This window comes from Arvicola amphibius, chromosome 13, assembly GCF_903992535.2.
Source record: "Arvicola amphibius chromosome 13, mArvAmp1.2, whole genome shotgun sequence".
In the NCBI taxonomy this organism is placed as follows: domain Eukaryota; kingdom Metazoa; phylum Chordata; class Mammalia; order Rodentia; family Cricetidae; genus Arvicola; species Arvicola amphibius.
In genome coordinates this window covers 52644146-52670274 of record NC_052059.1, presented here as the reverse complement: position 1 = coordinate 52670274, position 26129 = coordinate 52644146, and the positions used below count along the sequence as shown (strand labels likewise).

Below are 26129 nucleotides of genomic sequence, written 5' to 3'. Positions count from 1 at the left end.
GTGATCTTAACCACTGAGCTATCTCTCCAGACCCAAGATTTGCCACTTTTTTAGTTTCAGGTATTTGATAAGTTCACTCATTCATCAACACTTACGGTGGTGAATTCCAATTGTCAGTTTGATTGGAATATGAAAGAACCAGGACATTAATGCAGCATAGTTTGGTGTGTCTCTTCCAGAGAAGACTATTCAAAGGGGAGGTGCCTGTCTTGAGTGTGGATGGCAACATGCCACTGCTGGAGTCCCAGCCTGGGTAAAGAGGGAGAGGAATAATCCAGCTGAGCACTGCCTTTCCCTTTCTTTGTTTCCTGGCTCCCTGAAATGTGGAATGAACTTGTGCTCATATATCATCGCAAGGAGCCTCCTTGCCCCAACGCCTCCCTGCCAGGATGGACTGAACCCTCAAGTGTGAGCCAAGAAAGCCCTTACTCTCATTTCTTGCCTGGTATTTGGTCATAGCAATAGAAAAGGTATGAATACACTCATAGGCTCCCATAGATCTGCTCAGAATCCTTCTTGGTCTTGACACTCAGAGTGAACGCTCTGCCTGCCTAACGGCCTGCACTTCTTTCAAACACTCTTGATTGTCCCCCTTGGGTTTTCACAGGAAATGCCGTGAAATAAGTCCAGAAAAACAAAGCTGGGAAATGTAAGTTTCATGTTTTGTTATTTATAATGGTTAGTAAGATTCTCTGCTTAATTTACAAAATTCCTTCCTAATTGTGATTAATGGATACTTTGAAAGGTCATTCCACATTGTACTGGTAGCTTTGGGACCTCTCCCTGAAGTCAGAACACACGGGAGACTGTGCTACTTTTGCAGTGCTCTGACCAAAATACACCCTGAAAAGAGGAAACACTTAGCTGGGCTCATGGTTTCAGAGTATCCTCGTGCTTATGTGGCAAGCAGTGTACCACCTGAGCTACCTTCCCCGTCCCCATCATTTACTGGAATTATGTTTTTTTCTAACTCAAAACAAGTGAGTAAAGGGGGCTGGAGAGATAGCTTAGTGGTTAAGAGTGCTGACTGCACTTTCAGAGAACCCCGGTTTAATCCCAGCACCCACATGGCAGTTCAAACTGTCTGTAACCCCAGTACCAGGGGATCTAACATCCTCACACAGATATCCCTGCAGGCAGATACCAGCTATAGTTCAAGGGTATTGGGCAGCATCTGCAGCGGGCAGCAGAACCTGACAGTGACTTAAGCATTATGTACATGATACTGGCTCTGAAGGCATGAAATAAGCAAAGGAAAACAAACATAAGAATGACAGATATGATAAAGACAATCCAGGCCTTGAATACGAAATTCAGTAAGGAGGCAGAAACATTGAAGGGGAATCAAGCCGTAAATGGAGATGAAATTGAAAAACCCAATAACTCAATGAGAAAACTCCAAGGGAAAGCCTTACAATTAAAATGAATTAAAACAGAATGTCAGGCCGGGCGGTGGTGGCACACGCCTTTAATCCCAGTACTTGGGAGGCAGAGGTACGCAGATCTCTGAGTTTGAGGCCATCCTGAACTCTACAAAGTGAGTTCCAGGACAGCCAAGACTGTTACACAGAGAAACTCTGTCTCAAAAAACAAAACAAAACAACAACAACAAAATTTCAGGACTGGAAGATATAGTATCTAGACCAAATAAGCAAAGAATATGAAAAGTTAAACACACCCAGAAAGGAACATAACAGGAACTGTGCAATTCTCATGAAAAGAAAACAAAAAACAAAACAAAAACCTTAAAGATTCCAAGTCAATCGCAATGACCAGATCATGAACAAAATCATAAAGAAATTTTCCCCCAAATAAGGAAAGATAAACCCATACAGATACAAGCAGAACATAGAACACCAAATAGACAAAACCAGGAAAGAAAGTCCACATTGGTATCTAGTATATTGACATACACTGAGTTAGGTATACAGAGCAAAGAAAGTGCATTAAAAGCTGTAAGAGAAAAAAATGCAAGTCACATACAAAGGAAAACCTTCAAGAGTAACAGCTGATTTCTCACTGGAAACCTTGAAAGCCAGAAGAGCATGGAGCAACGTGTTACAAGTCCAAAGACTATGATGACCATCCCAGACTAATATAGCCAGCAAAACCTATTTAGCATGAATACCTTAAATATTTTATATCTAACAAACTAAACCCAAAGAAAATATGGGAAACAGTATTTTGGTCTGAAAAGAGGAATGAGCACAGCAAAGAGACTGTAAAAAGAAATATGAAGTCATAATTATTATAATAAAAACTACTACTGAGAACAGAAACAATACCACCAAAAATCAATACCACCATAACCACAATTAACACACATATTTCAATAACTTTAAACATCAGTGGCTTACTGAATGGATCAAGAAACAAAATCCATCAGTGCCTACAAGAAATGTATCTTAGCTTTAAAGATAGGCACAGTCTCAAAGCAAAAGGAAGGACAATGATTCTCCAATCAAATGGGATCAGGAAGCAAGAGGTATTGCTATCCTAATATTTGACAGAACAGACTTCAAATTAAAACTAATCAGATGAAGAAGATAGATATTTTATTCTTAACAAGGGAAGAGTTAACCAAGAAGACATTACTGTCCTAAACACATACACACCAAATTCTGGTGCACTCAATTGCATAAAAAAAAATCTATTGAATTTAAAGATGGATTAACATTAATCCTTTCTACCACAATACTTCTAGAATTGGTAAACAAATACAGTAATGTGGTAGGCTATAGAATCAGTTTGCACAAGTCAATAGTATAATTCTATACACCACCAACAAGCATACGGACAAGATCATGGACACATTCCATTCACAAAAGCATCAAACAAAATAAAATATCTAGGAATAACCCTAACCAGGGAAGTGATGGATCTCTACAATGAAAACTTAAACCTCTGAAAAAAGAGGTAGAGAAAGACACTAGAAATGGAAAGACACCCATTCTCATACATGGTAGAAGAAATATTGTGAAAACAACTACCTTCCCAAGAGTTACATACAAATTCAGTGCAATCCCAAATCACCAAAACACTAATCTCATTCTTCACAGAAATAGAAAAAGCCACCTAAAACTCATACAGAATCACAATCCTGAACAAAACTAGAGAAAACAAAAAACAAACAAAAACCAATGCTGGAGGGATTGCAATTCCAAATCTTAAGATATATTACAGACCCATAGTAATAAAAGCAATATCGTACTGGTACAGATATGTAGACCAATGGAAGATCCAAACATGAGTTCATGTAATTTCAGCCATTTAATGCCAGAAACATCAGCAGGAGAAAAGAAAGCATCTTCAACAAATGGTGCTGAGAAAACTGGATGTCTACAACAGAATGAAATTAGACCAGCATCACACACAGAAATCCAATTGGATCAAAGACCTAAAAGTAAAACACACTGAAACTGTTGGAAGAAAATAGGCAATACCTTCCATGTTATAGATGTAGGAAAGGACTTCCTGAGTGGGACTCCATTTACCCAAGGATTAAGGCCAACGATGGGCAGATAGGACATCATTAAACTATTATCCCAGTAGTCAGAATGGCAGAGATCAACAAAACAACCAATAGCAAATGCTACGGGGATATGGGGGAAAGGGAACTCTCATCCACCATTGGTCGGGTGTCAAAGTTGTGGAGCCACTGTGGAAATCAGCATGGAAAACTCTCAAAAATAATCCAAAATAAAGCTACCACATCACCCAGCTACACCCCTCCTTGGCAAATGTCCAAGGAATTCTCCATCCTACTCCACTGGCACTTGCTCAGCCATGCTCATTGCTTCTCTATGCACATTAGCTAGAAGATGGGTACAACCTAAATGCCCTTGACCAATGAGTGCATAATGAAAATGTGGTACGCTATGAAACACTAGCTGGATGTTTAAAAAGTGAAATCATTAAGTTTGCAGGTTAAATGGATGGAAAGACCATACTGAGGAAGGTAACTGGGGCCCAGAAAGACAAATGGTGCATGTTCTCACTTAGTGGAGGCTCCTAGTTCTAAATCCTCAGATAGGAGTGTAATACTCATCCTCAGTGAAACCTCTCTTTGCAACAGATGGAGACCATTATGGAAAACTACAACAATCAAAACGCAGAGCTGTGGGAAACAGTCCCAGTGGACATTGTTCACTGAGAGAAAAGGGAGTGGGAAGATCGTGACAGTCGGAGAATCAGGGAGTTTGCTCTGAGACTGTGTCTCCTAGTCATGTCAGAAGCTACACCCTGAAAGTCTCATCAGTTTGAGCTGATCAAGGGCAACAGACATGCCAAGGTGGACAGGTGAAAGACCACACGGCCTCAACCCTACGCAAAGAACTATAGGCAGCTAAGGAATATTGAAAGTGGGAGAAACAGTCCTCCCCAGGAAAGAGCACACCAACTGGTTACCCAGTACCAAATGGTCAGCCCTGCAAACATGCACAGACGAGTTAACATTATACAGGTTGAGTGGGTTATAATTAGTAATAAACATGCATACACACACACACACACACACACACACTCATGTAACAACAATTAATGAGAAAAAGAGACCGTGAATTTGAAAAAGAGCAAGGAAGGGTATACACTGTATACATACATGTATTAGAAAGAGACCAGACACCAGTCCAGGCCTCCACAAGTCCAGATTGGTGCCTAGCCCAATCATCATCAGAGGCTTCCTCTGGCAGTTGAAGGGAGAAGATGCAAAGCTGCATAGCAAAACATTGGAGTTCTCCATCAGGTCCCTCTCCTTGTAGCTTGGGGAACCCCACGGAAGAGGAAGAGGAATTGAAGGAGCCAGTGGGGTGGCGAGCACCAGGAGAACCGGCCCACAGACATCAGCTAAGTAGAGTTTATAGGGGTGGGGCTCATAGAGACTAAGGTGTTAGTCACAGAGCCTGCATGGGTTTGAGTTAGGTCCTCTGTATATATGTTATGGTTGTTAGCTTTGTGGTTTTGTGGAACTCCTAACAGTGGGGGTGGGGTTGTCTCTTTTTTGCCTGCTCTTGGGACCCTTTTCCTTCTACTGGGTTGCCTTGCCCTGTTCTGATATAAGGGTTTATACACAGTTTTAATGTATCTGGTTATGCCATGCTCAGTGGATCTCCCTGGGAGGAGTGGACCTGGGGGAGGTGGAAGGACTGGGAGGGGTTGAGGGAGGAAAAACTGCAGTTAGGATGTATTGAAAATAATAAAGAAAAAATAATAAAACAATTTTTTTTGTTTTGTTTTTCGAGACAGGGTTTCCCTGTAGTTTCTAGAGCCTGTCCTGGAACTAGCTCTTGTAGACCAGGCTGGCCTCGAACTCAGAGATCCGCCTGCCTCTGCCTCCCGAGTGCTGGGATTAAAGGCGTGCGCCACCACCGCCCGGCAATAAAACAATTTTTAAAAGTTAGCTTTAAAAAATACAACTAAGAGTTTGGGGCTGGTCAGATGGCTCAGGCATTAAAAGCACTTGCTGCTCTTGCATAGGACTAGAATTTGGTTGCCAAGACCCATACTGTGCAACTCACGACTGCATGTATGTAGTATGGAGGAACAGGCAGCGTTCCCAGTGCCCGGCTAGCTTAAATTACTGCTTGGCCTATTATATCTTCTTGGCTAACTCTCACATCTTGATTTAACCCATTTCTAATAAATCTGTGTATCACCACGTGACTGTGGCTTACCAGGAAAGATTCTAACCTACGTCCATCTCAGGTAGGAGAACCATGGCATCTGCCTGACTCTGCTCTTCTTCCCAGCATCCAGTTCTGTCTTCCCCGCCTACCTAAGTTTCTGCCCTATCAAAAGGCCAAGGCAGTTTCTTTATTCAACCAATGAAAGCAACACAAATACAGAAGGACCTCCTACACCACATGTAACTCCAGCTTGAGGGGATCTGATACACTCTTTAGACTGCTGTGGGTACCTACATGCAAGTGCACATATACACAGACATATACATACAAATAAATCAAAAGAAATCTAAAAATATAACTAGAAGTGGATATATTAGATCACTAAACGTAGTATATTCTTTTTCATATGCCCTCCTTTTTTGTTTTTGTCTTTTAAGATGGAGCATTTCAGTTCATAGTCTAGCCTTCAATCTATGAGCCTTCTTCCTTAGTTTCCCAATACTGTCTTGTACCACTATATCCAGTTAAACATGTCTTTTGAATAAAGAAATACCAATCTGACTCCTATATATTTTCAGAGGTAAAATGTGGGTTTAATAAATACATGTTTACAAGACACATTATCAAATGTTTGTATACCAAATAACAAATACGTATTGTTTATAACTCAATAGCTTCTGGGATAAAAAACAAGAGTGTACTACCTTAAATCCTTAGAACATGTAATCTCTCTCAAATCTAGTATGAACTGGTCCCATTGGTTCTGAGAATGTCTCCTATTCTAACGAGCTCCCCAGATGATTCTGCTGCTCTGCGACACCATGAAAACCACTGTTTTACAGCTAAGGCAGCTATGTTTAATAAGTGTCTGACAATGAAAGCATTTTACACAACCATCAAGTAGTTACAGGCTCTCAGAAAATCAGTATGATGGCCTGCCCTTGTAAAGTGGGAAGAAAACCAGAGTCCCAAGGCTTTAGGAAACTCAACGGAGGGCAGGAGATTAGGCACCTGCTCTCTGCATTCTAGCGCCTGTGTGTTCATTGTCCCACACCCATTACCACTGTGGTAATGCATCCTGACTATGCTTATCTGAGAAAAAGGATGTCCCTGAAGATGTGGTTAGTTCAGTCAGTGTGTTAATTAAAAGGACAGGGACTCACTGAAGATAAATCAGGGTCATCAGAACTCAGTTATCCCAAAACTTCTAAAATTACCATGTAATTAACAAAACAGAGAATGTTTTAAATACAATACTGAATAATACTTAAGTGTTTATTATTCCTTACAGCAAACATACAATTAGATTTTTTTTTGACAGAGTCTCCCTACATAGCCCTGGTTGTCCTGGTACTCACTATACAGACCAGGCTAGCCTCAATTCAGATATCTGCCTGCCTGTCTCCCAAGTGCTGTGTGCCATCACACCTGGCTCATTTAGATTTAAAGCATCATAAATCTTGTAAATGTCGGCCAGTGTAATACACATAATCAACCACAACTTACTCACTTGATGGTCTGATAACTAGTCTCTCACCTTTCAAAATGGCAACAGAGAGCAGCTATATATATATATATATATATATAAAACATAGCAAAAGAAGCAGTTTAAGTTTTAAGAAAAGTGGTCCATGAACAGAGGAAATATAATAGCAAAACTAAGCTGCCAGGTATATAAGTTCCTGCCAGTTCAATTCATCAAAAAGGACAAGAAGACACAAAATTATTGGCTTATGGATGTGGTGATTCAAGTTCAGAATGCAAAAAAAAATAAATAAAAATAAAACACTCAATTACACATCACTGTCAAACAAATACTTTATATAAGAAAAATTCCCTTTAAATATTTATATACATGTTACCATGTAATACTGTTAACCAAACCCATGGTTTATTAGTTTAAATAAGATTAAATAAGTGGCCCCAAATGTTGATTTCACAATGCCTAGATATTGCAAATCAAACTTCAGCATGGTATAATGAAGACACGGGTTCCTCAGACAACAGTAAGAAGGAGCGATTTTCGGGATGAGTTCCCTCTCTAGGTCAGGGAGAGCTTTATTAAGTGGCAAGCGCTGTGTGGTTGTGCAGAAGTGCCAGTTTTGAAAACAAACACATTCAGAAGATCTGCTGCTCAAATAATATTTTTTCAAAACCAGGTGGAGGAGTATGATAAAATTCACTGAACTGACAATCCAGAATTGCACTGTCATCAACTAGAAGAGGGAAAAAGAAAGAAATTAAGTTAGAAGCACATTCAAATGCACACGAAGTTATACAACACACTGTTTTCAGTCAGGGATGTAACCCAGTGATAAAGCACCAGCTTAGCAACATTCCTGAGTTTCAGCACCACAAAACAATTTAATTATAAACTATTTTCTAATATTATAATATTTTAATTTAAAAAATATCTTTTATGTGCATGGGTATTGGCTTACATGTATGTCTGTGTACCACCTTGTATGCCTGGTACCCGAGGAAGCCAGATCCCCTGGAACTGGAGTTACAGATGGCTGTGAGTTTCCATTTAAAAGCTGTTTGTTTGTTTTTGTTTTGCTTTTATTTTTTGAGACATGGTTTCTCTGTGAACCAGACCTGGCTATCCTGTTGTCCTGGAACTCTGTAGACCAGGCCAGCCTCAAACTCACAGAGATCTCCCTGCCTCTGCCTCTCAAGTGCTGAAATTAAAGGCAGCACCTGGCTGACATACCATCTTAAATACAAACAATAATAATGATCTCTCAAAGTTATAAATATCAATAATCTGAAGTCTTTATTTGCCTGTTTTTCTCCATTTTATATGATGTGTATTACTTTATTTAATTTTTTTTACTTTATTATAATTATTTTCTTGTGGTTCAGTTGGCAAAATTCTTGCCTACAGATCCCTGGATCTGGGTCCATGTAAAACCAGGAGTGGTGGCACACTTATCTATAATCTCAGCATTGAGGAGGTAGAGGAAGGAATATCATATATTCAAAGTCACCCACAGCTACATAGTGAGTTTGAGAACACCCTGGGCTACAAAGTGAGTTAGGACAGCGAGGGCTACACAGAGAAACCCTGCCTAAATAAGTAAGTAAATAAGAGTAGAGGATGAAAGCAGACTATTCTAGGATTAAGGATGAGAAAAGATGCAGGACAAAGGGGAAATTAGTTCTATTTTACCTTAAGTAGGATCAGACTATTAAAATATCTAGTTTAACTGGATTTACTCCTCAACCTAAACCATAAAATATTTTTTACATAAAATAATTTGCTTCATGAGCACTTTATATTTGAAAGATTTATTTTATTATTTTAAAGTGTGTGTGTGTGTGTGTGTGTGTGTGTGTGTGTGTGTGTACATGCCCATGCCTGTGGAGTCCAGAAGATAGCTCCAGATCCCGTGACACTGCAGTTACAGGCAGTTGTGAGCCACCCAATATAGGTGCTGGAAACATAATCTGTGTCCTCTACAAGAACAGCAAGCACTCTTAACAGCTGAGTAAATTCTCCAGATTTGAATAATTTTATTTCATACACTCACCTATATTAATTACCTATTCATTTTTTAATTTCTCAGGCTAACTTGTTTAAAATATTAAACTACATTTAAATTTATTTAAATCAATAAAGAATTTCTTTTAAGCTTTCTCAATAATGAAAGAACACTAACCTACACTAAATTTAAAAACACAATTTTTGTTTTGTTTCACTGAGACAGGGTTGTTCTGAAACTCACTATAAGGCTGGCCTTGAGCTCAGAGAGATCTTCCAGACTCTTCCTCTCACGTGCCAGGATTAAAGCTTGGGCCACCATGCCCAGTGGCACCCTTCTGTACTCAGTGGATGCCATATTGTCTTTCCACTGGGCCATGGCTAAACTTGGACAGATACAGAGATTAGAAAGGCCCTTTGGGAAGACAATATGCCAACTCTCAAGCATTCCATTGTCCTTAAGATGAGTTCCCCCATCTCTCCGTGAGGCGCTACCAATAGTGAGTGAATGCTGAGGAAGGGGAAGGCATTCTTCAGAGGTGTTCCACGGGTAAGTTCTAACCCACATCCCATGCTATGCAAACAACAGCAGAACAAAAGACTTGAAAGTACGAAGAGGACTTGTTGGGAAAAGGAGCTCAGTGGGAGGGGATAACAGAAGGTAATGGGGAGTAAAAATAATCAAATGCACATACATGTACATGAAATTAACAAGGTATAAAAAGGAATGAAAGCACGCATACTTTTATGCATACAAAGATATAGAAGGCAAAATCACTGAACGTGACTTTTTAGAAGAAAAGACTACTGGGACACACTGAAAATCAAATCACCAGCTCTGGTCATCATTAAATATTTATCCTCATCACTGCACCCATTCTCACACACTAGCCTACCACTGTTATAAAAGGTTAATAATAGCTTTTATTATAACCGAAATCTAAGAACTTACATAATTAAGGGAATATTTTAGACAGTAAACCACAGGTAGAAAAGTCATATATTTATTGATCTGAAGTTTTCAAGAGAAGTAATAAAAGCAGAATAGAATGATAAAGACATTAGTTATGTTTTTTCAAGGAGACAGGGTTTCCCTATGTGTCTCTGGATGGTCTGGAACTCAGAGATAGATCCATCTGCCTCTGCCTCCCAAGTGCTGAGATTAAAGGTGTATGCCACCTTGCCTGCCTGAAGACCTTAGATTTTAAAGATGAGTATAAAATACTTACTAACAAAATGATGTATCTGACTTATTCCTCAAAATAATCTAAGGAAGGAAAGAAGTGCTGGGTAGAGGAAACCGATAGGTGATCAAGTACCTAGGGCTCATTATAATATCCCTTTTACTTCTGTGAAAGTTTGAAATTTTGCATAATAAAAAATTGAAGGAATTAAGAGTCATGTACACTGACTGATTCTTAGGAACCAACTCATACAGAAATGATAGCACTTATACATACTCATCTATCAAAGCAAAACATTTAATCAGAAATTATTCTAAGTCAAAATTTCTCTCAGAAAAGTGTTTGGTCAAATTTTATAAAGACAGGAAATGCTCAATTCACATAAAATTCCCTAGTTCTAAAATACCTGCTGTAACTTCATTTCCTGGTCATCAAATCTTCACTAGTAATTGGTAGAAAAAGCTTTGTAAATTTAGTGACGTTTGAACTTTCTAGAACATAAAGCTACACCATAAGGGGCTGGAGGGATGGCTCGGTGGTTAAGAGCACTAGCTGCTCTTCCAAAGAACCAGGGTTCATCCAGCTCCCAGCACCCGACTGGCAGCTCACAGCCATGTGTAACTCCAATTCTTCCGGTGTCCTCCATCACCAGGCACACAAGTGGTGCACAGACACACACTCAGTCAAAACACAGATCACATGAAATTAAAAACAAACAAGTGATATAATAAAAGGGGACGTGGTTGTGGGTAGTTAACTACCACTACATTTAACAAACTTTTTAATATGTAGAGAATAAAGCTGGGTGGTGGTATACACCTTCAATCTCAGCACTTGGGAGGCAAAGGCAGGTAGATCTCTGTGAGTTTGAGGCCAGTCTGGTCTACAAAGTGAATTCCAGCATGGGCTGTTGCACAGAGAAACTCTGTCTTGAAAAACAAAATAAAACAAACAAGATATATAGATAGATAGATAGATAGATAGATAGATAGATAGATAGTATGTGTGTCTATATATGTATATATGTATGGAGTAAATATTATCTTTAATTCTGCAGAAATAATGTAATGGCCTGAGTACATTCCATGTGAAATGTCCTTATTAGCAACTTGTTCAGACTTCTGAATGATAACTACAAAATTAACATAAAGCCAAATAACAGGTAACATATACCAACTAATAGATGAGTAACATAATAGCTTACCATACACAACTGGATACACTGTCCCTCGTATACCTGATGCTGGACAATGCATGTTTTTCCCATTCAAATACACATTTAATTCTACATGGTCATATGTAATACCCTATGAAGGAAAAAAAATTAAAGGGTAAAGATATAAACATTGCACAGAAACCCGAGTAAGCTAAAGCACACAGAAACTAAGTGTGGGTCACAGGAGCTTTTATCAGGGCTGACAATCTGGCAGACAACTTTAACTAAAACATTACTAGTGATTATTGGGGAGGGAGGCTTATAATGCAAAATTCCAATTAGAGGTAAAACAAACATAAGAGTTTAAATTATAGTATTATATTTGGATAATACTATTTGGGTCTTATTATTTAAATAGTAAGAGTAAGCCCATATGTCATGAAGACTATTTTAAATTCATAAAGAAAACCCTGGTCTTTCTCTAGAATTTTATCTGATGGGGAAAACACTGTCCCCATTAGGGACCACCTGACAATCTTTTCAAACTATGATGAGATGAAATAATACAAGTTATTTATTTTTTAAAGCTTTAACCATTTTTAACTTAAAAATATTTTTTATTATTTTTGTTTCTGGTTGTGAATGTTCACACATGCAGGTAGGTATCCAAGGAGGCCAGAAAAGGGTGTTGAATCCCCTGGGGCTGAAGTCAGAGGCAACTGTAAGCCACCCAACGTGGACACTAGGAACTGATCTAGAAGAGCAAGTGCTCTTACCCACAAAGTCCCTACAGACAAGCTGTTTCTAAGAAATCATGTATTTCTATCTTTTTACTCTGGTCTCAAGGTAAAACCAATATGTACAATTCCATATGAATGATGCTGGGTATCCAGTTAAAAACAAGTTTAAATGACTTTAAACACCAGGATAAAGGGCACTGCTGTATATACTGAAGACAGTTACAGAGTGACAGTAAGCGCGTTGATAGGTGCTGGAGGTCACTTGAGACAGCTGCACTGCGAGGCACTGGCCGGGCATTTCACACTTAGTCATTCAGTGCTCACAAGACAGTGAGATCCACGTAAGAGATGGAGAAGCTGAAGCGCAGTAACTCACCTGGGGCTGCACAGCTAGAAAGTGGGAGAACTGAGATTTGACCCGAGGTTGGCTTCAGGACACTCTTATTCACCATGCCATATACTACTTTTCTTTACAACTTTGTACAGTTTGGAGTCCCTAGTCAGAAATATGAAATGCTCCCAAACCTGAAACCTTCTGAGTCCTAGGACTACACTATTATACAACACACAGAAAATTTCAAAACTCATCTCATATGATGGATCACAGTCAAAACAAGGGCATACAAAAATACTGTGCAAATTAAACCACCAAAATGGCTCAGCAGGGGAAACATACCTGCCACAGAACCTGAATCTGATCTTGGACCCAAATGGTAGAAGGAGAGAACTTCTACAAGTGGCCCTGTGATGGCCACCAGCTCCATGTGATGTGCTAGCAACCCCATAATACAATATAAATAAAGTTCAAAAAACCTTACAGTGGCTGGGCGTGGTGGGCACACCTTTAATGCCAGCACTTGGGAAGCAGAAGCGCTGAATCTGAGTTCCAGGACAGTCAGGGCTATATGTATTGAGATCCTGTCTCTAAATAAATAAATAAAACAAAACAAAAAAACCTGCCTTACACTGCAGAGATGCTCAGTGGTCATACTAGCTGCTCTTGCAGAGGACTGGGTTTAGTTCCCAGCACCCACGCTGGCAGCTTTAACTCAAGGTCCGGGGTCTGTCACCCTCTTCTGGCCTCCACGGGGCATATACATGTGCACATGCATGCAGGAAAAACACCCATACACATAGTAAATCAAAACAAAATATATAGTACAACTTATCTCCCAGCTGAGTGTACATGGATTCCATGCTTACCCTTCCTTTGGTCCCGTCATATCAAGAACTCTGTGTATATATAAAAATCCCAACATCAAACAAAACCCTGGAGTTGGACCTCTAGTCCCAAGCGTTTCAGATAAGGCATATATTGAACCTATAGTTACTAACTAGTGGCATCACTGACTCTTTGTCTTGAAAAATTAAGAATAGAAACACCATGGTCTGGGGAGACAGCCTAGTGTATGTGAGACCTGAGGTTTGAGACCCAACCCAACAAACCCAACAATAACAGCCACAGTTTAAAAAGAAAGCATAATAGAGGTCAGAGAGCTCTTCCAACTGATAAACCACAAAACAAACAAACAAACAAACAAAAAACCAAGGAGCAGATTGCTTTTGTGGATTTCTGGATAAGTGGGTATGGAACAACTATAAAGATGGAGTGACTCAGATGCTTTCTAGGACAATGACTTCATAGATGTGTACCTAGCCTTAATTCCCTCCCTTTCTAGGTAAGTCAGAAAGGTTCAGGAGAGTCAGTGTGGTGAGGGCTATAAGGATTACTCCAAGTTTAGCAATGCTAGAGTTAAACAATGGCTTTAGAGCTGGGAATGTAGCTCAGCTGTCAGAGAGCTTTCCAGTCTGTCCAAAGCTCAAAGTTCGATCCCCAGCACCACCAAAACTGGGTGTGGTAGTGAACGCCTGCAAGTCTAGAACTTGGGGTAAGGCAGTCTCTCAGAAGCTAAAAGTCATCCTATGTAGGGCTGGAGAGATGGCTCAGCGGTTAAGAGCACTGCCTGCTCTCCCAAAGGTCCTGAGTTTAATTCCCAGCAACCACATGGTGGCTCACAACCACCTGTAATGAGATCTGGTGCCCTCTTCTGGCCTGCAGACATACACACAGACAGAATATTTTATACATAATAAATAAATAAATAAATAAATAAATAAATAAATAAATAAATAAATAAATATATTTTTAAAAAAGTCATCCTATGTAGCTACTGAGCAAGTTTGTGGCCAGCCTGGGCTACATAAGACCTTCTCTCAATAAACACACAAATATACACCGAGTGACTGATTTCAGGCAGATTCTCACCCAATTGCCTGCAACTCCCTACACAGAGCTCAGTCTGGCCTTGGATTTGAGGCGATCCTCTTCTATCTGCCCCTCCAGTGCTGTGGTTACAGGTGTGAGCCATCGATCCTACCTTAAACTATGACTTAGCTACAGCTTTTGTTTCATTTTAGTTTAAAAATACTGAAAATGCACTTGTCAATTTTTTTGTCAAGAAGTCTGTTCTCGTTTTCAAAAAAAAAATCAAAACATAATTACATAAAAAAAGGAATTATGTGATCCTCTTTATGGGACTGTAGTTCAGGCACCCTTCACCACCTTGTGGCACCAAAATCACTGCAAGTTAAGTTATAAACCAGGCAACTATCAGATAACAAAACTCAGAAAATTGAGGAGGATGTAAGAATCTCCACCCCCTACAGCCAAGTTCAGTTCAAGTATTGTTCAAACCTGGTCTTTTTCTTATATGACATCAAAACCAAGTATGAGTCTGTCACAGTTGTCCCATAAAACCTAAGAATAGCTTCCTGTCTTATAATTAATTGCTCCTTCTGCTGCCACTGTTGACAGCGTTGAACAGCTCATCTGCAAGTGTTCAGATCAGGACGATGGAATGGTCAGCTTTCTTGATTCTGCATATACTTAATGTTTTAGGTCTTTTTTTAAAATCAGAATGGGCATGAAAACTCAGACTAATAACAATGTTGACAGACTACAAGTGGCATTCTTAGATCTGCTCATCTGTTGTATCAGTCATCTCAATGAGTAAGATGGGACAGGAAGGCAAAATATGCATCAATTCAGTATCACAAGGAAGAAAACATGTTTCAATTTCATCTTTTATTATAACTACTTTGACAGCCTCAACTTGACAGCAAAATTCTCTTTTAAGAAATAATCAGTTAGCTGGGCATGGCGGCACACTTCTTTGATGTGTGTCAGCACTCAGAGGACAGAGAGGCAGGTGGACTTCTGCGATTTCTAGGCTAGCCTGGTCCACACGATGAGTTTCAGGCCAGTTAGGTAGGACTGCCTAGTGAGATACTACCCCCCAAAATTATTTCTATGATGCTCCATATTATGGATATCTGCTAATGACCTAATATACAAAATCAACTAGTCTTATTTGCTTTCCATTGCTCTGATGAACACCGTGACCAAAGGCGACTTGAGGAGGAAGGGGCTTATTTCACTTTACAGCTTCCACTCCACCACGACGGGAGTCAGGGCAGGAAGGAGCAGAGGGAACAGAAGTAGCGGTATGGAGGAGTGCTGCTTACTGGCTTGCTCTCCATGGCTCACTCACCTTGCACTGCATACGATACATGACCCAGGAACACGCATGTTGGAGCACGACCATTGCACAGCCTCAGCTGAGGTTTCCCCTTCCCAGATGATCCAGGTTTGTGCCACATTGACAAAACAACAAAAAACTAACCAGCGCACAACTACTTTAAAAACGGACAAGTAGATTTTATGATAGCTTATGCCTTTTGTTTCTTTTTCTTTAGCAGGTAACCTGTTTTTTCTCTTTTGAGACAGGATCTTGCTATATAAGCCAGGCTGTTCTGAAACTTCCTAAAACTACTCGCACCAACAACAACCAACACTGAAACAAACAAACAAAAAAGCCTCTATAAGCAAGCTTTGAGACTGTATTTTGGACAAGGTTGTACCCTGGTTGTCTTGGAACTCACTATATAGAGTGGGCTGCCCTCAAACTCATAGAGATGCCCCTGACTCTGCCTCCTGAGTGCTGAGATTAAAGGGGTGTGTCACCATGTTTTGTTCTAAACTTTGGGATTTTTGAATGCAGCTCTTTGAAAGATTCCAAAAGTAGAGGCATTTAGCAGGATAAATTTAACAAAGATCAATACTTGCAGTAGCAGTAAAATGTTGCAATTTCTAATGTTTCTGTATTAGTTAAGAGTTTCTGTTGCTGTAAAGAGACACCATGACCACAGCAACTCTATAAAGTAAAAACATTTAATTAGGTTGGCTAACATTTTCAGAGGTTTAATCCATTATTATCATGGTGCGACATGGTGGTGTGCAGGCAGACATGGCACTGGAGCTGAGAGTCCTGCATCTAGACCCAAAGGCAACAAGAAGCTGTCTGAGACACTGGGAACGGCTTGAGCAAGTAAGACACCTCAAAGCCTGCCTCCAGAGTGACACACTTCCTGCAACAAGACCACACCTACTCCAACAAAGCTACATCTCCTAGTAGTGCCACTCCTATGAGCTTATGGGACAATAACATTCAAAGTAACACAGTTCCTAACTTTAATAAATGTGAAATACTTTGAGAGATCTCTGGCCTTAAAAATACCTAACAAAGCTGGGCAGTGTGTGTGGGAGGTGCATATGCCTTTAATCCCAGCACTCAGGAGGCAGAGGCAGGTGGATCTCTGTGAGTTTGATGCCAGCCTGGTCTACAAAGTGAGTACCAGTACAGACTTCAGACCTACACAGAGAAACTCTGTGATGGCGCACACTTTTCGTCCCAGCACTTGGGAGGCAAAGACAGGCAGAAACCAGTGAGTTCGAGGCCAGTCTGTCTACAAAGTGAGTTCCAGGACAGCTAGGACTGTTACACAGAGAAAACCTGTCTCCAACCTGTCCCCCACCCCCCAAAAACCCTGACATTCTGTAATATGATCAGAAAAACTTTTACAATTATGTGCCAAGGTTTGCAACAGTAGGATACTGTTTAGCAGCCAATCTGTAAATGGTCCTGCTACATGGAAGTATAGGGTCAGTAACCCTCATGTCCCGGTGTGCCAGTGACTCCAGCAAGGACAGTTCAGTCAAGTGAGGTAGTGGTGTTTGGCAAGCGATCTATCTGGAAATGACACTACCTCACTTGATCCAATCACAGGGCTTTGAAATAAAAAGTACAACCTGCCAGGTAAAACCATTCTGGTCAAAACATCTCGAGTTTAGTCATTCACAGTGGACAGGACTGTGACCAGGAGACTCACCACTACATCGCCCTCCTGAGGAAGGCTGTTGGCTGGCAGCCTGCTCTTCTCTTCGTTGTTGTGGTACAGGGCTCCATCGTTTCTCATCACCAGACTATGCATGTCTCGGCCGAGAGGAATCTGGTTCAAGTTCACTTTCTGAGTTGCAACACCTATACCCCAGATTCCTAAAAATACAAGTCAGATACATCACAGATCTGAAGAACACAAACACTGAAGTTATTTCAAAAGGGAATAGCAACTCTTTTACTCCCCCCTGCCCTCACTTCCAGTCAGATCTCACTTTTGAAGCTCTGGCTGGCTTGAACTTGGAGCTCACTAGGTATACTGACTGAGTTGGCCTTGAATTCAGAGAACTACCTGGCTTGGCTGAGTGCTGGAATTAGGAGTGTATCCTTAAGTAATTAAGGGTATATCCTTGTTTGTTTGTTTTTCCTTGTTTGTTTGTTTTTGTAAAACAAACCTTTTAAAAAGCAGATTTCAGGGCCAGCCTGAAGGCTCAGCAGATGAAATGGTAAGCCTGAAAACCTAACTTTATCCTTAGAACGCAGGTGAAAGTGGAAGGGAAGAGCCATGGATTCTATAAAGCTGAACTCTGACGTTCATACCTGCCCACTAGAATCATACACACATAATAACAACAAAGTATACAATGTCCTCCATAGGTAAACTAGGAGGCTAAGAGTTGTAGTGCTTAGGTTTAAACAATCACAGCTATGTTATCTTGGGCTACATACTTAATGTCTGTTTCCTCATCAGTTGGCTCTAATAGTTCTTACAAGGAGTGGTGGTTGGAATGAGAAGGGCTCCCACAGGCTCATATATTTGAATGCTCGGTCTGCAGTTGGTAGATTGTTTAGGCAGGTTTAGAAGGCCTGGAATGTGACGTTGTTGGAGGAGGTGTGTCACTGGGGAGCAGGCTTTGAGGTTTCAAAAGCCCACACCAGGCCTAGTCTTTCTCTGCCTTTGCCTCCTGCCTGTGGATAAGATGTAAGCTCTCAGCTACTGCTCCAGCGCCATGCCTGCCTGCCTGCCTGTCACCATGCTCCACTCTGAAACTGTAAGTCCCCAACTAACTACCTACTTTTATAAGTTGCCTTGGTCATGGTGTCTTTCCACAGCAATAGAAGAGTAGCTAAAACACAAGGTAAAGAAGACACAGGACTACCCAAACACAGCACTTAGGATAGGTCCAAGTTTTTTTTTTTTTTTTTTTTTTTTTTTTTTTTTTTTTTTTTTTTTTTTTTAATGAGCAAGTAAAGCTCACGCTCAATATTTAAAAAATGCTAGTTATTACCATTACTATTTTCTCTTATTTTTTTAAAGCATTGTAGGGGTGGGAGTACAGCTTTGTGGTAGTCTTGGACTCAATTCCCAGCAAAACACGCTCTCTTATTCTTTCTCTCTCCTCTCTCTGCTGTTTCTGAGAAATGGCAGGTTACTGTCTTTAGTTACATTTATAATGAGTGACAAGTACACATGCCATAAACAATAACACAAAGGTTGAACATGAAGAAGAGACAAAATAATTTTCCCAATGCTGGGGCTCTAAATCCAGCACCTCACATACACTAGGTAAGTGCTCTACCACCAGACTGTATTCCCAGAAGCATTCTCTTCTCCAGCCAAACAAAATATCTAGTGTCCTGGACTTTTTCTCAAGCTGCTACCTTTCAGTTTTTATTAAAAAAGAAAAAATTCAGAAGAAACACATGGAAGGAGGTTTGAATTCAATTCTGTTGATACTTTCTAGATTATCTGAATCCATCAGAAAGTTGCATCTGGATTTGACTATCTTGATATCAGAAACATGTACACCTATGAATAGTTCTTCTCCTCAAAGAGACAACTAGAGAATGGCAGCAGGTGACAATATTTTCATGACATTTGCAGGATTCTGCAGTCTCCTTACTCCAACAGAACCGTGTACAGGATTACTAACATTCCAAAATTCATCTGTCCTAGGGATGGCATTGTGGAGAGTGTCCCTGACAGAAAAATCTGCATCTAATTTTTTACTAGGTTTAAGGCTCAAACACTATTTGCTTCTTTTCAGAAGAAAATATATATTTGGGAAGACAATAGTAATTAGGACAGTCCACAACTAGTGAGGTTATCTTGTAATATAGCACAGTGCACAGACTTGGATTTATGCCATCCACTTAAAGCAAAACAAAATGAAAAACTCAAACCAAACAGTACGAAACTACTTTAAGAAACCAGCTCCAGAAGCACCGTGCTGTCCAGGGAACAGACTCTGTTATCCCATTATAGTCTTCCTACTCTGCACTTACCTCGCCCATGAAGACTTCCTGGCTTTTACTAAAAACAAAACCACCAGCTCCCCATATGTAATACTGCTACAGTTATGATCCTAACAGTCATACAGGTTTGCCATACAATTCAAGAAACTCCATAATACTGCAAAAGAGAAGTCTATGCTTTAGATGTGAGGTGTCCCTCCCAATGCCCACATAGATCCCTGCTGGTGGATTCAATCAGGTGGAGGGGACTGCTCTCAACAAGGGGTTAATCCCTTGGCACTATTAGAAGGTGGGCAGTGGGGCGTGTTTGGGAGGAGGACGCTACTGGGAGCACACTCTGCAGAGTAAGTCTTGTACCCGCCAATTTCGTGACATTACTGTTTCCGGGCTCTCATGGAGTGGGCAACTCCGCAACACCTCAGCCTTCCCCCAGGATCTTCTGTCTCCCTATGACTGGGAACAACAGGGCCAGTGACCATGAACCTCAGAAACAAAGAACGAAATAAATCTTTCTCATTAAGCTATTTCCTGGGGTAGGGTGTTGCAAAGTTACAATTTAGCAAACTGGCTAATTTAACCTACATCACAAGAGGGAAGACTTAGGCCCTGTATATAAGAGTGGGACTTTTTCTTAACCTTCTCTTGGATTTTTTTCATAACCAAAATTATTTTTAATATTCAAAATAACCGACTTTTAATACTTAAGTACAATTATAAATTATACTAACCAGTAGACTGGATTTTGAACTCAAAGTAGCTTTTGTTCTGATGTAAAGGTGCACTGGCTAAACAACCTCCGGTGCCACAGATTCTTCTTCCATTTTTCACAATGACAACATCTGTTCCTAAACAAAACACAGATATCAACCACGGTTAATATGTGTACTGTGTGTAAAAGAGGGGCTGGGGGTGGGGAGGGGAGGTAAGTCCACAGGGGCGGTTACTGAAGGTCACTGCCAAGCGTCCACCTCCATAGCTTCCCATCCTACTTTTGATGGAACCTGGAGGTCACCGATTGGTTAGACTGCTGACCAATGAGTCCTTGGACCCTCTTGTTTTGGCCTATCAGTGCCTCAATTACAGGCATGTACTGTCATGCCCAGCTTTCTGTGTGGGTGCTGGGGAGTCCTAACACAGCAAGCACTTTACCCATGAAGCCATTGCCCCTGTTCATTAATTCAATCAACAACAACAAACCAGGAATATTATAAGTCTTTTCAAATATGGTGAATATTGATAAATTATTTTAAATACTTAATTTTCTACTTTTTGACAGACTGATTATATATACTATTCATTTATAGCAACGAGTCTTTTTCAATTAAGTTGTTATAAATATACTAAATTATGCTGAATATTTAAATTATTTGTAAGGGGTCAATGAGAGAGCTTATGCAACCAAGTCTGATGACCGCCTGAGTTTGATCTCGGGAAGGTGTCCTCGGATCTCAAATACAGGTCATGGCATGTATGCACCCCCATAAATGCACACAAAATAAGTAAAATGTGAAACTTTTATAAGTAAAAGGAAACTAACTCCTTTAATTTTTAACCAATAAACAGACAATTTAACAATTTTCATTTAAGCTGAGTCAAAAACACTTATATTGGTACATTTTTCAATTCTAACCAAATGAATTAAGACAATCTATTACAAGGCAGCTGAAGGTCTACTAGATAGCAGTCATTAGCCGCCAGTCTGGTACTTGCTATGCTCACACTGGGGTGGTCGAGTGAGAGCAGAGTGAGTGCATCTATGATGGAAGGGACAGCTTCGTCATGCTGACATTGAACAGGACTTGGTTTCAGGATCTTAACATAGTCACTAAGAGAGCTTCTGCTAGGCACATGGCAGAAACGTAAGCGTGCTTTGTTTGTTTTGGGACAGGGTCTCTCTGTATTGCTTGTACCAGCCTTAGACTTTTGACTCTCCTTCCTCGCTCTCCTGAACGGGATTACAGATGTGTGCCACAAAGCCCCACTATAAATAAGATCTTGCCATCATTAAACACACTTTATTTTCAGAGAAAAAGTTAGTTTCATCTCAAACAACTTCATAGATGACAGCAAGAAAAATATGCTTTTGATATGTAAACCTACTAGTACTTTGGTTCTGAATTTTAGTTTAGGAAAGCAAGCCCATCAGCGATCATGAAGAGCCAGCACAATTCCTATATGTAAGATAAATCCTTTAACATTAATACACGTGACTCCCAAGGTCTGTGGCCATTATATCTCCTCACCTGTGATAAAGCCATAAGCCAAACGGATACAAATATTAGGACTAGGTGGCACTCTTCCAGAAGGGGCTAATAAAGCTAGACAATAGTAATAAATGGCTGAGTTCCTACTTAACAACAGTCTAAACTGGTCCTTCTAAGATCAGACACTGTTAAGGTTAAGTACATTTTTTTATTTTTTTAATTAAAAAATTTTAAGGTCTAACACCTGCCACAAAGTCTGAGGAGACCTGAGTTCGACCCCTGGAACACATGTGGTAGGAGAAAGCTAACTCCTGTAAGTAGTACTTTGACCTCCATGTACACATGTACACACACACACACACACACACACACAGTTTATAAAATGTTAAAAACCCAATTTCTGAGCTGGAGAGATGACTCAGCAGTTTTAGGCACATGCCACCAAGTCTAACAATCTTCCATGTGTTGGAAGGACAGTACCCTTCCAATCCACACAGAAGGAAGACAGGCAGGAAGCTGGAGGCAGGAACTGAAGCAGAGGCCTGCTTCAGTTTGCTCAACCTGCTTTCTTTTGCAACTTGGGACGACCTGCCCAGGGCTGAGATCACCCTGCCATGGGCTGGGCTCATTCACAACAATCACTGGTCAAGAACAAAAAATTTACAAAACTCCAAAATGGCCTTAAGTAACACAACATCGTTTGTATATTTTCAAAAAAAAAAAAAAAAAAAAAAAAAAACAGGTGGGAGGGGTCAGGAGGCAAAGGCAGCAGATCTCTGTGAGTTCAAGGCCAGCCTGGTCTACAAGAGCTAGTTCCAGGACAGACTCCAAAGCTACAGAGAAACCCTGTCTTAATTAAAACAAACAAACAAACAAAAAAAAGCAATTAAGTTGGACACAGTGGTACACACCGGTAGTCATAGATACCTGGAATGTGGAAGGCTGAGCTGGCAGGGTGGCTTGAGCCCAGGAATTGGAAACACCTTGAGCAATGTAGAGAATCTACCCCCTTTAAAAACAAAACAGCAGCAGCAACAACAAAGCCAACCAAACAAACAAAAGGGAAAACAAGTTTGAAACAAACAAAAGCCCAAATATATTCTTTAGGTTATATAACTTCTCCATATCCAAATGCATACAGTGTGTCTCATCTTTCTGACTTAAGAGCAACTCACGCTTGAAGTATTCTAGCTCAACACTCCTCTTTCTTTTCACTGTGGTTCTCATAGCAAGCTTTTCTGGGTTTGAAGAACCTGAATTTACCGGAAGACAAGTTAAGAAAAAGCTTCCATGGGAGGAAAGAAATTGGAAGCTGCTATCACCGTACTACAATCAGCACCTGAGGGTGCTAGACAGCCGTGGAGACGGAAACAGCAAACTGACACAACACATTAGTTAGTTCTTCCTAAACAAGATGGGGAGGAGAGATGGGGAAAGTGCTCCAGAACACGCAGGGCAGGGGCTCGCAGGTCCACTATAGTCCTCTACTGTTACCACAAAACAGTACCTTGTCACCACCTCTGTTCAGTGATGGGGAGATCAACTAGACATGCTTCCTGAAAGAAAGTACAAGATCTGAACATCCACCACCTATAGGGATGGGGAAGAAAGAATTCAGCAGAGCGGCGGCGGCGCACACCTGTGATCCCAGCATTTGGGAGGCGCTCGCTGGCAGATCTCTGTGAGTTCAAGGCCAACCTGGTCTACAGGTCAGTACCAGGACAGCCAAGACTACAAGAGACACCACCTGGAAAACAGATGGTCTGGAAAACAGAGATTAAAGGTATTTATTTAAGTACTGAGATTCCGTACGATGCTAGAGACTTTAAAAATTAAAGTGCTGTAAATCTGTAATGGTATTGTACAGGACACTAAACAATGACTGCATATAGTATTGCGATAGAAAACGGCATGGGCAATGTTTCCAGAACTGTGGATTATCTGGGCAGAAGAGAGTTTTCCTATACGTATTAAGAATGTATGCGTCCCTCAAATACACTGTCCTTTAGACAGTGAGGTGTTTGGGGAAATCAAAAGTGCATTAGTTTATTGTAATAATACGCACACACAGTACTCTGAATGAAATAATTATACCGGGAAATCTCTCCTGCTTGGACAATATTCCAGAAGCTTGGAAATATATGGGGGGGGGGGTCCTAAAAAGTGAAGTAATGGTGTGTGGGAAAAGATGCTATAGAGGGGGAGAGGAATGTTGGGTGAGAAACTATTAAGTCATTGGGAACTGGAAAGAAAAAAACGTAGATGAGAAGAAGCTAGGCGCTGTTCTATTTTGCAATCGCTTGATCCGATGGCAAGAGGAGAGTCAGATGAAATTACAGCGATCCCAACAGTGACTAAGGAGTCCAGCCATGGAGGTTTTAGTGGGAGTGGTATATGTTAGGACCCGTGGTGCTACTCCTGCCTTCTGCAACCGGCCTTGTTGGGGCTTCAGGAAGTGAGGTACAGAACAAGCTTCAGCCTGTAAGTGATAGTGCTGAAGACAGGATTCTGCAAACGCTGGGTGACACCCGACACCCGGGCACGAATGGCGGGCGCCCCCGCGTTCCTCACCTGGGAACACCTGACTGCTCAGGAGGGGATGGAGTCCACCTCCCTCGGACACCGGCACGGCCCCGGACCCATGGCCGCAGCCAGCCAGGCCACAGGGTGTCCGGGCGGCGGCGTGGTCACGTGGTCCCCGCCCCCCTGCCCTCCGCCCCCACGGGCCGTTGGGTTCGGTCGAGGGCCCTTACCCATGTGCTGCGTGTCCAGCTGTACGGCCGGCATCTCCTTGAGAGGAATGTGGCCGGTCCCGCCGTCCCTGCAGCAACGCAGGCAGCACCACGCCGACGAGGCCATGGCGCAGCTACACAGCCCCGCCGCTCCGCCCGCGCCCGACTGTTTCTGGGTCGCGGGAGCTGAGCTTCGCAGCCCGCGCAGCTACGCCTCGGCGGGGAGGCGAAGCCGAGGTAGAAGCAAGGCCCCCGGCCAAGAAGAGAGGACCTCCCGGCAGGGAGGGGCGGGGCGGGGCCGGGAGGTGGGCGGGGCCAGCTGCCGACCGGCTGAGGGAGGGCGTGGCGTGCGGGCAGGGCGACGTCGGGAACTGAACGGAGCCACTGGCCTGACAGACGGGGGAGGGCGGGGCCAGTGACCTGACGGCTGGGGGAGGGCGGGGCCAGTGGCCTGACGGGTGAGAGAGAGTGGGGACTGCGGTATTTCCGGAGGTGGGCGGGGCCAGGGGCTTGAAGGAATTGGGCGGGTAGGCGGGGCGTCGTGCGCCTGCGTGCTGCGGCGTCATTCCCCCCGCCCCCCTCCGGGCCCCAGCCCCGGGTCACGCTAACAGGTGAGTGGAGGAGCGTCGTTCCGGTTCTCCGGGCTCAAAGGCTGGGATTCCCTTGGTTTGGTTTTCAGAAGGGACCTTGCTGTGCTGCCCAGGCTCTGGAACTCGTGCTGACGCGGCGTTCCGTACTGTTAGCTGCCCGGGGTGTGTTTGTGTGTTGTGTTGTGTGTGTGTGGTGTGATTTGTGTGTGTGGTGTGTTTTGTGTGTGTGTGTGTGTGTCCCCGCAGTGTATGTGTGTGGGTGTGTATGGTGTGGCGTGTGTGTTTTGTGTGTGATGTGTGTCCCCGCAGTGTGTGTATGTGTGGGGGGGTGTCCCCGCAGTGTGTGGTGTGTTTTTGTGTGTATGATGTGTGTCCCCTCAGTGTGTGTGTGGGGGGGGGGTTGTCCCCGCAGTGTGTGTAGTGTGGTGTGTGTGGCGTGTGTCCTCGCAGTGACTTTCTAGGGCGGGTTGACGGTAGCAGATCTGCCTGGGGAAGGAGCTAATAAATGCCCAGGAGTCTTCCCAGCGAGCGCTCGGGCTCCGGCACCCTGACACCTGACCCGCGCACACCGCCTGTGCACTGCGCTGTGGACGTGCGGCAGGGCTGGCTCTTTTGTTGGCGTCGACCACTATCCGTGTAGAGGCGTTCATCGCTGGGCTTGTGACTGCGGATTCGCCGGCCGCCACCCTTGTGAAGGGACCACAGAGGGCGGGAGACAGGACCGGAGGACGACTTTTTAAAAAGTTTTTACTGTGTACGCATGCTCGTGTGTAGGTCTGGGTGTGGGTGTGGGTGTGGATGCTCTCCAGCCACGGCGAGGTCTGAGGACGACTTTCGGAAATAGGTTTTCTTTTCCCACCCTGGGGATCCAGGGATCGAATTCAGGCCTTCAGAATTGCTCTGAGGGTCACTAGAACTAGGA

The 26129-nt window shown here is 42.2% G+C and overlaps 1 protein-coding gene across 1 annotated transcript; it reads right to left on the bottom strand.

Annotated features, from left to right (window-relative positions):
* Positions 1–7424: 7424 nt before the first annotated feature.
* On the bottom strand, positions 7425–24904 carry Spryd7 (SPRY domain containing 7). The gene is made up of 5 exons (XM_038310387.2): positions 24639–24904; positions 20410–20526; positions 17418–17584; positions 11497–11599; positions 7425–7840 (listed from the first exon to the last, which is right to left on the bottom strand). The coding sequence occupies exons 1-5, from the start codon at positions 24742–24744 to the stop codon at positions 7743–7745; spliced, it is 591 nt and encodes a 196-aa protein (XP_038166315.1). The 5' UTR covers positions 24745–24904; the 3' UTR covers positions 7425–7742.
* Positions 24905–26129: the final 1225 nt, after the last annotated feature.

Bases quoted from the DNA above. Each gene is read 5' to 3' on its own strand.
- Spryd7 (XM_038310387.2), bottom strand. From the start codon at position 24,744: ATGGCCTCGTCGGCGTGGTGCTGCCTGCGTTGCTGCAGGGACGGCGGG. The intron at 20,527-24,638 runs GTAAGGGCCCTC...TGTTTTGTTTAG, and splicing joins GCTGGACACGCAGCACATGG to GAACAGATGTTGTCATTGTG. The intron at 7,841-11,496 runs GTAAGCTATTAT...TCCCTCTTCTAG, and splicing joins AGTGTATCCAGTTGTGTATG to TTGATGACAGTGCAATTCTG.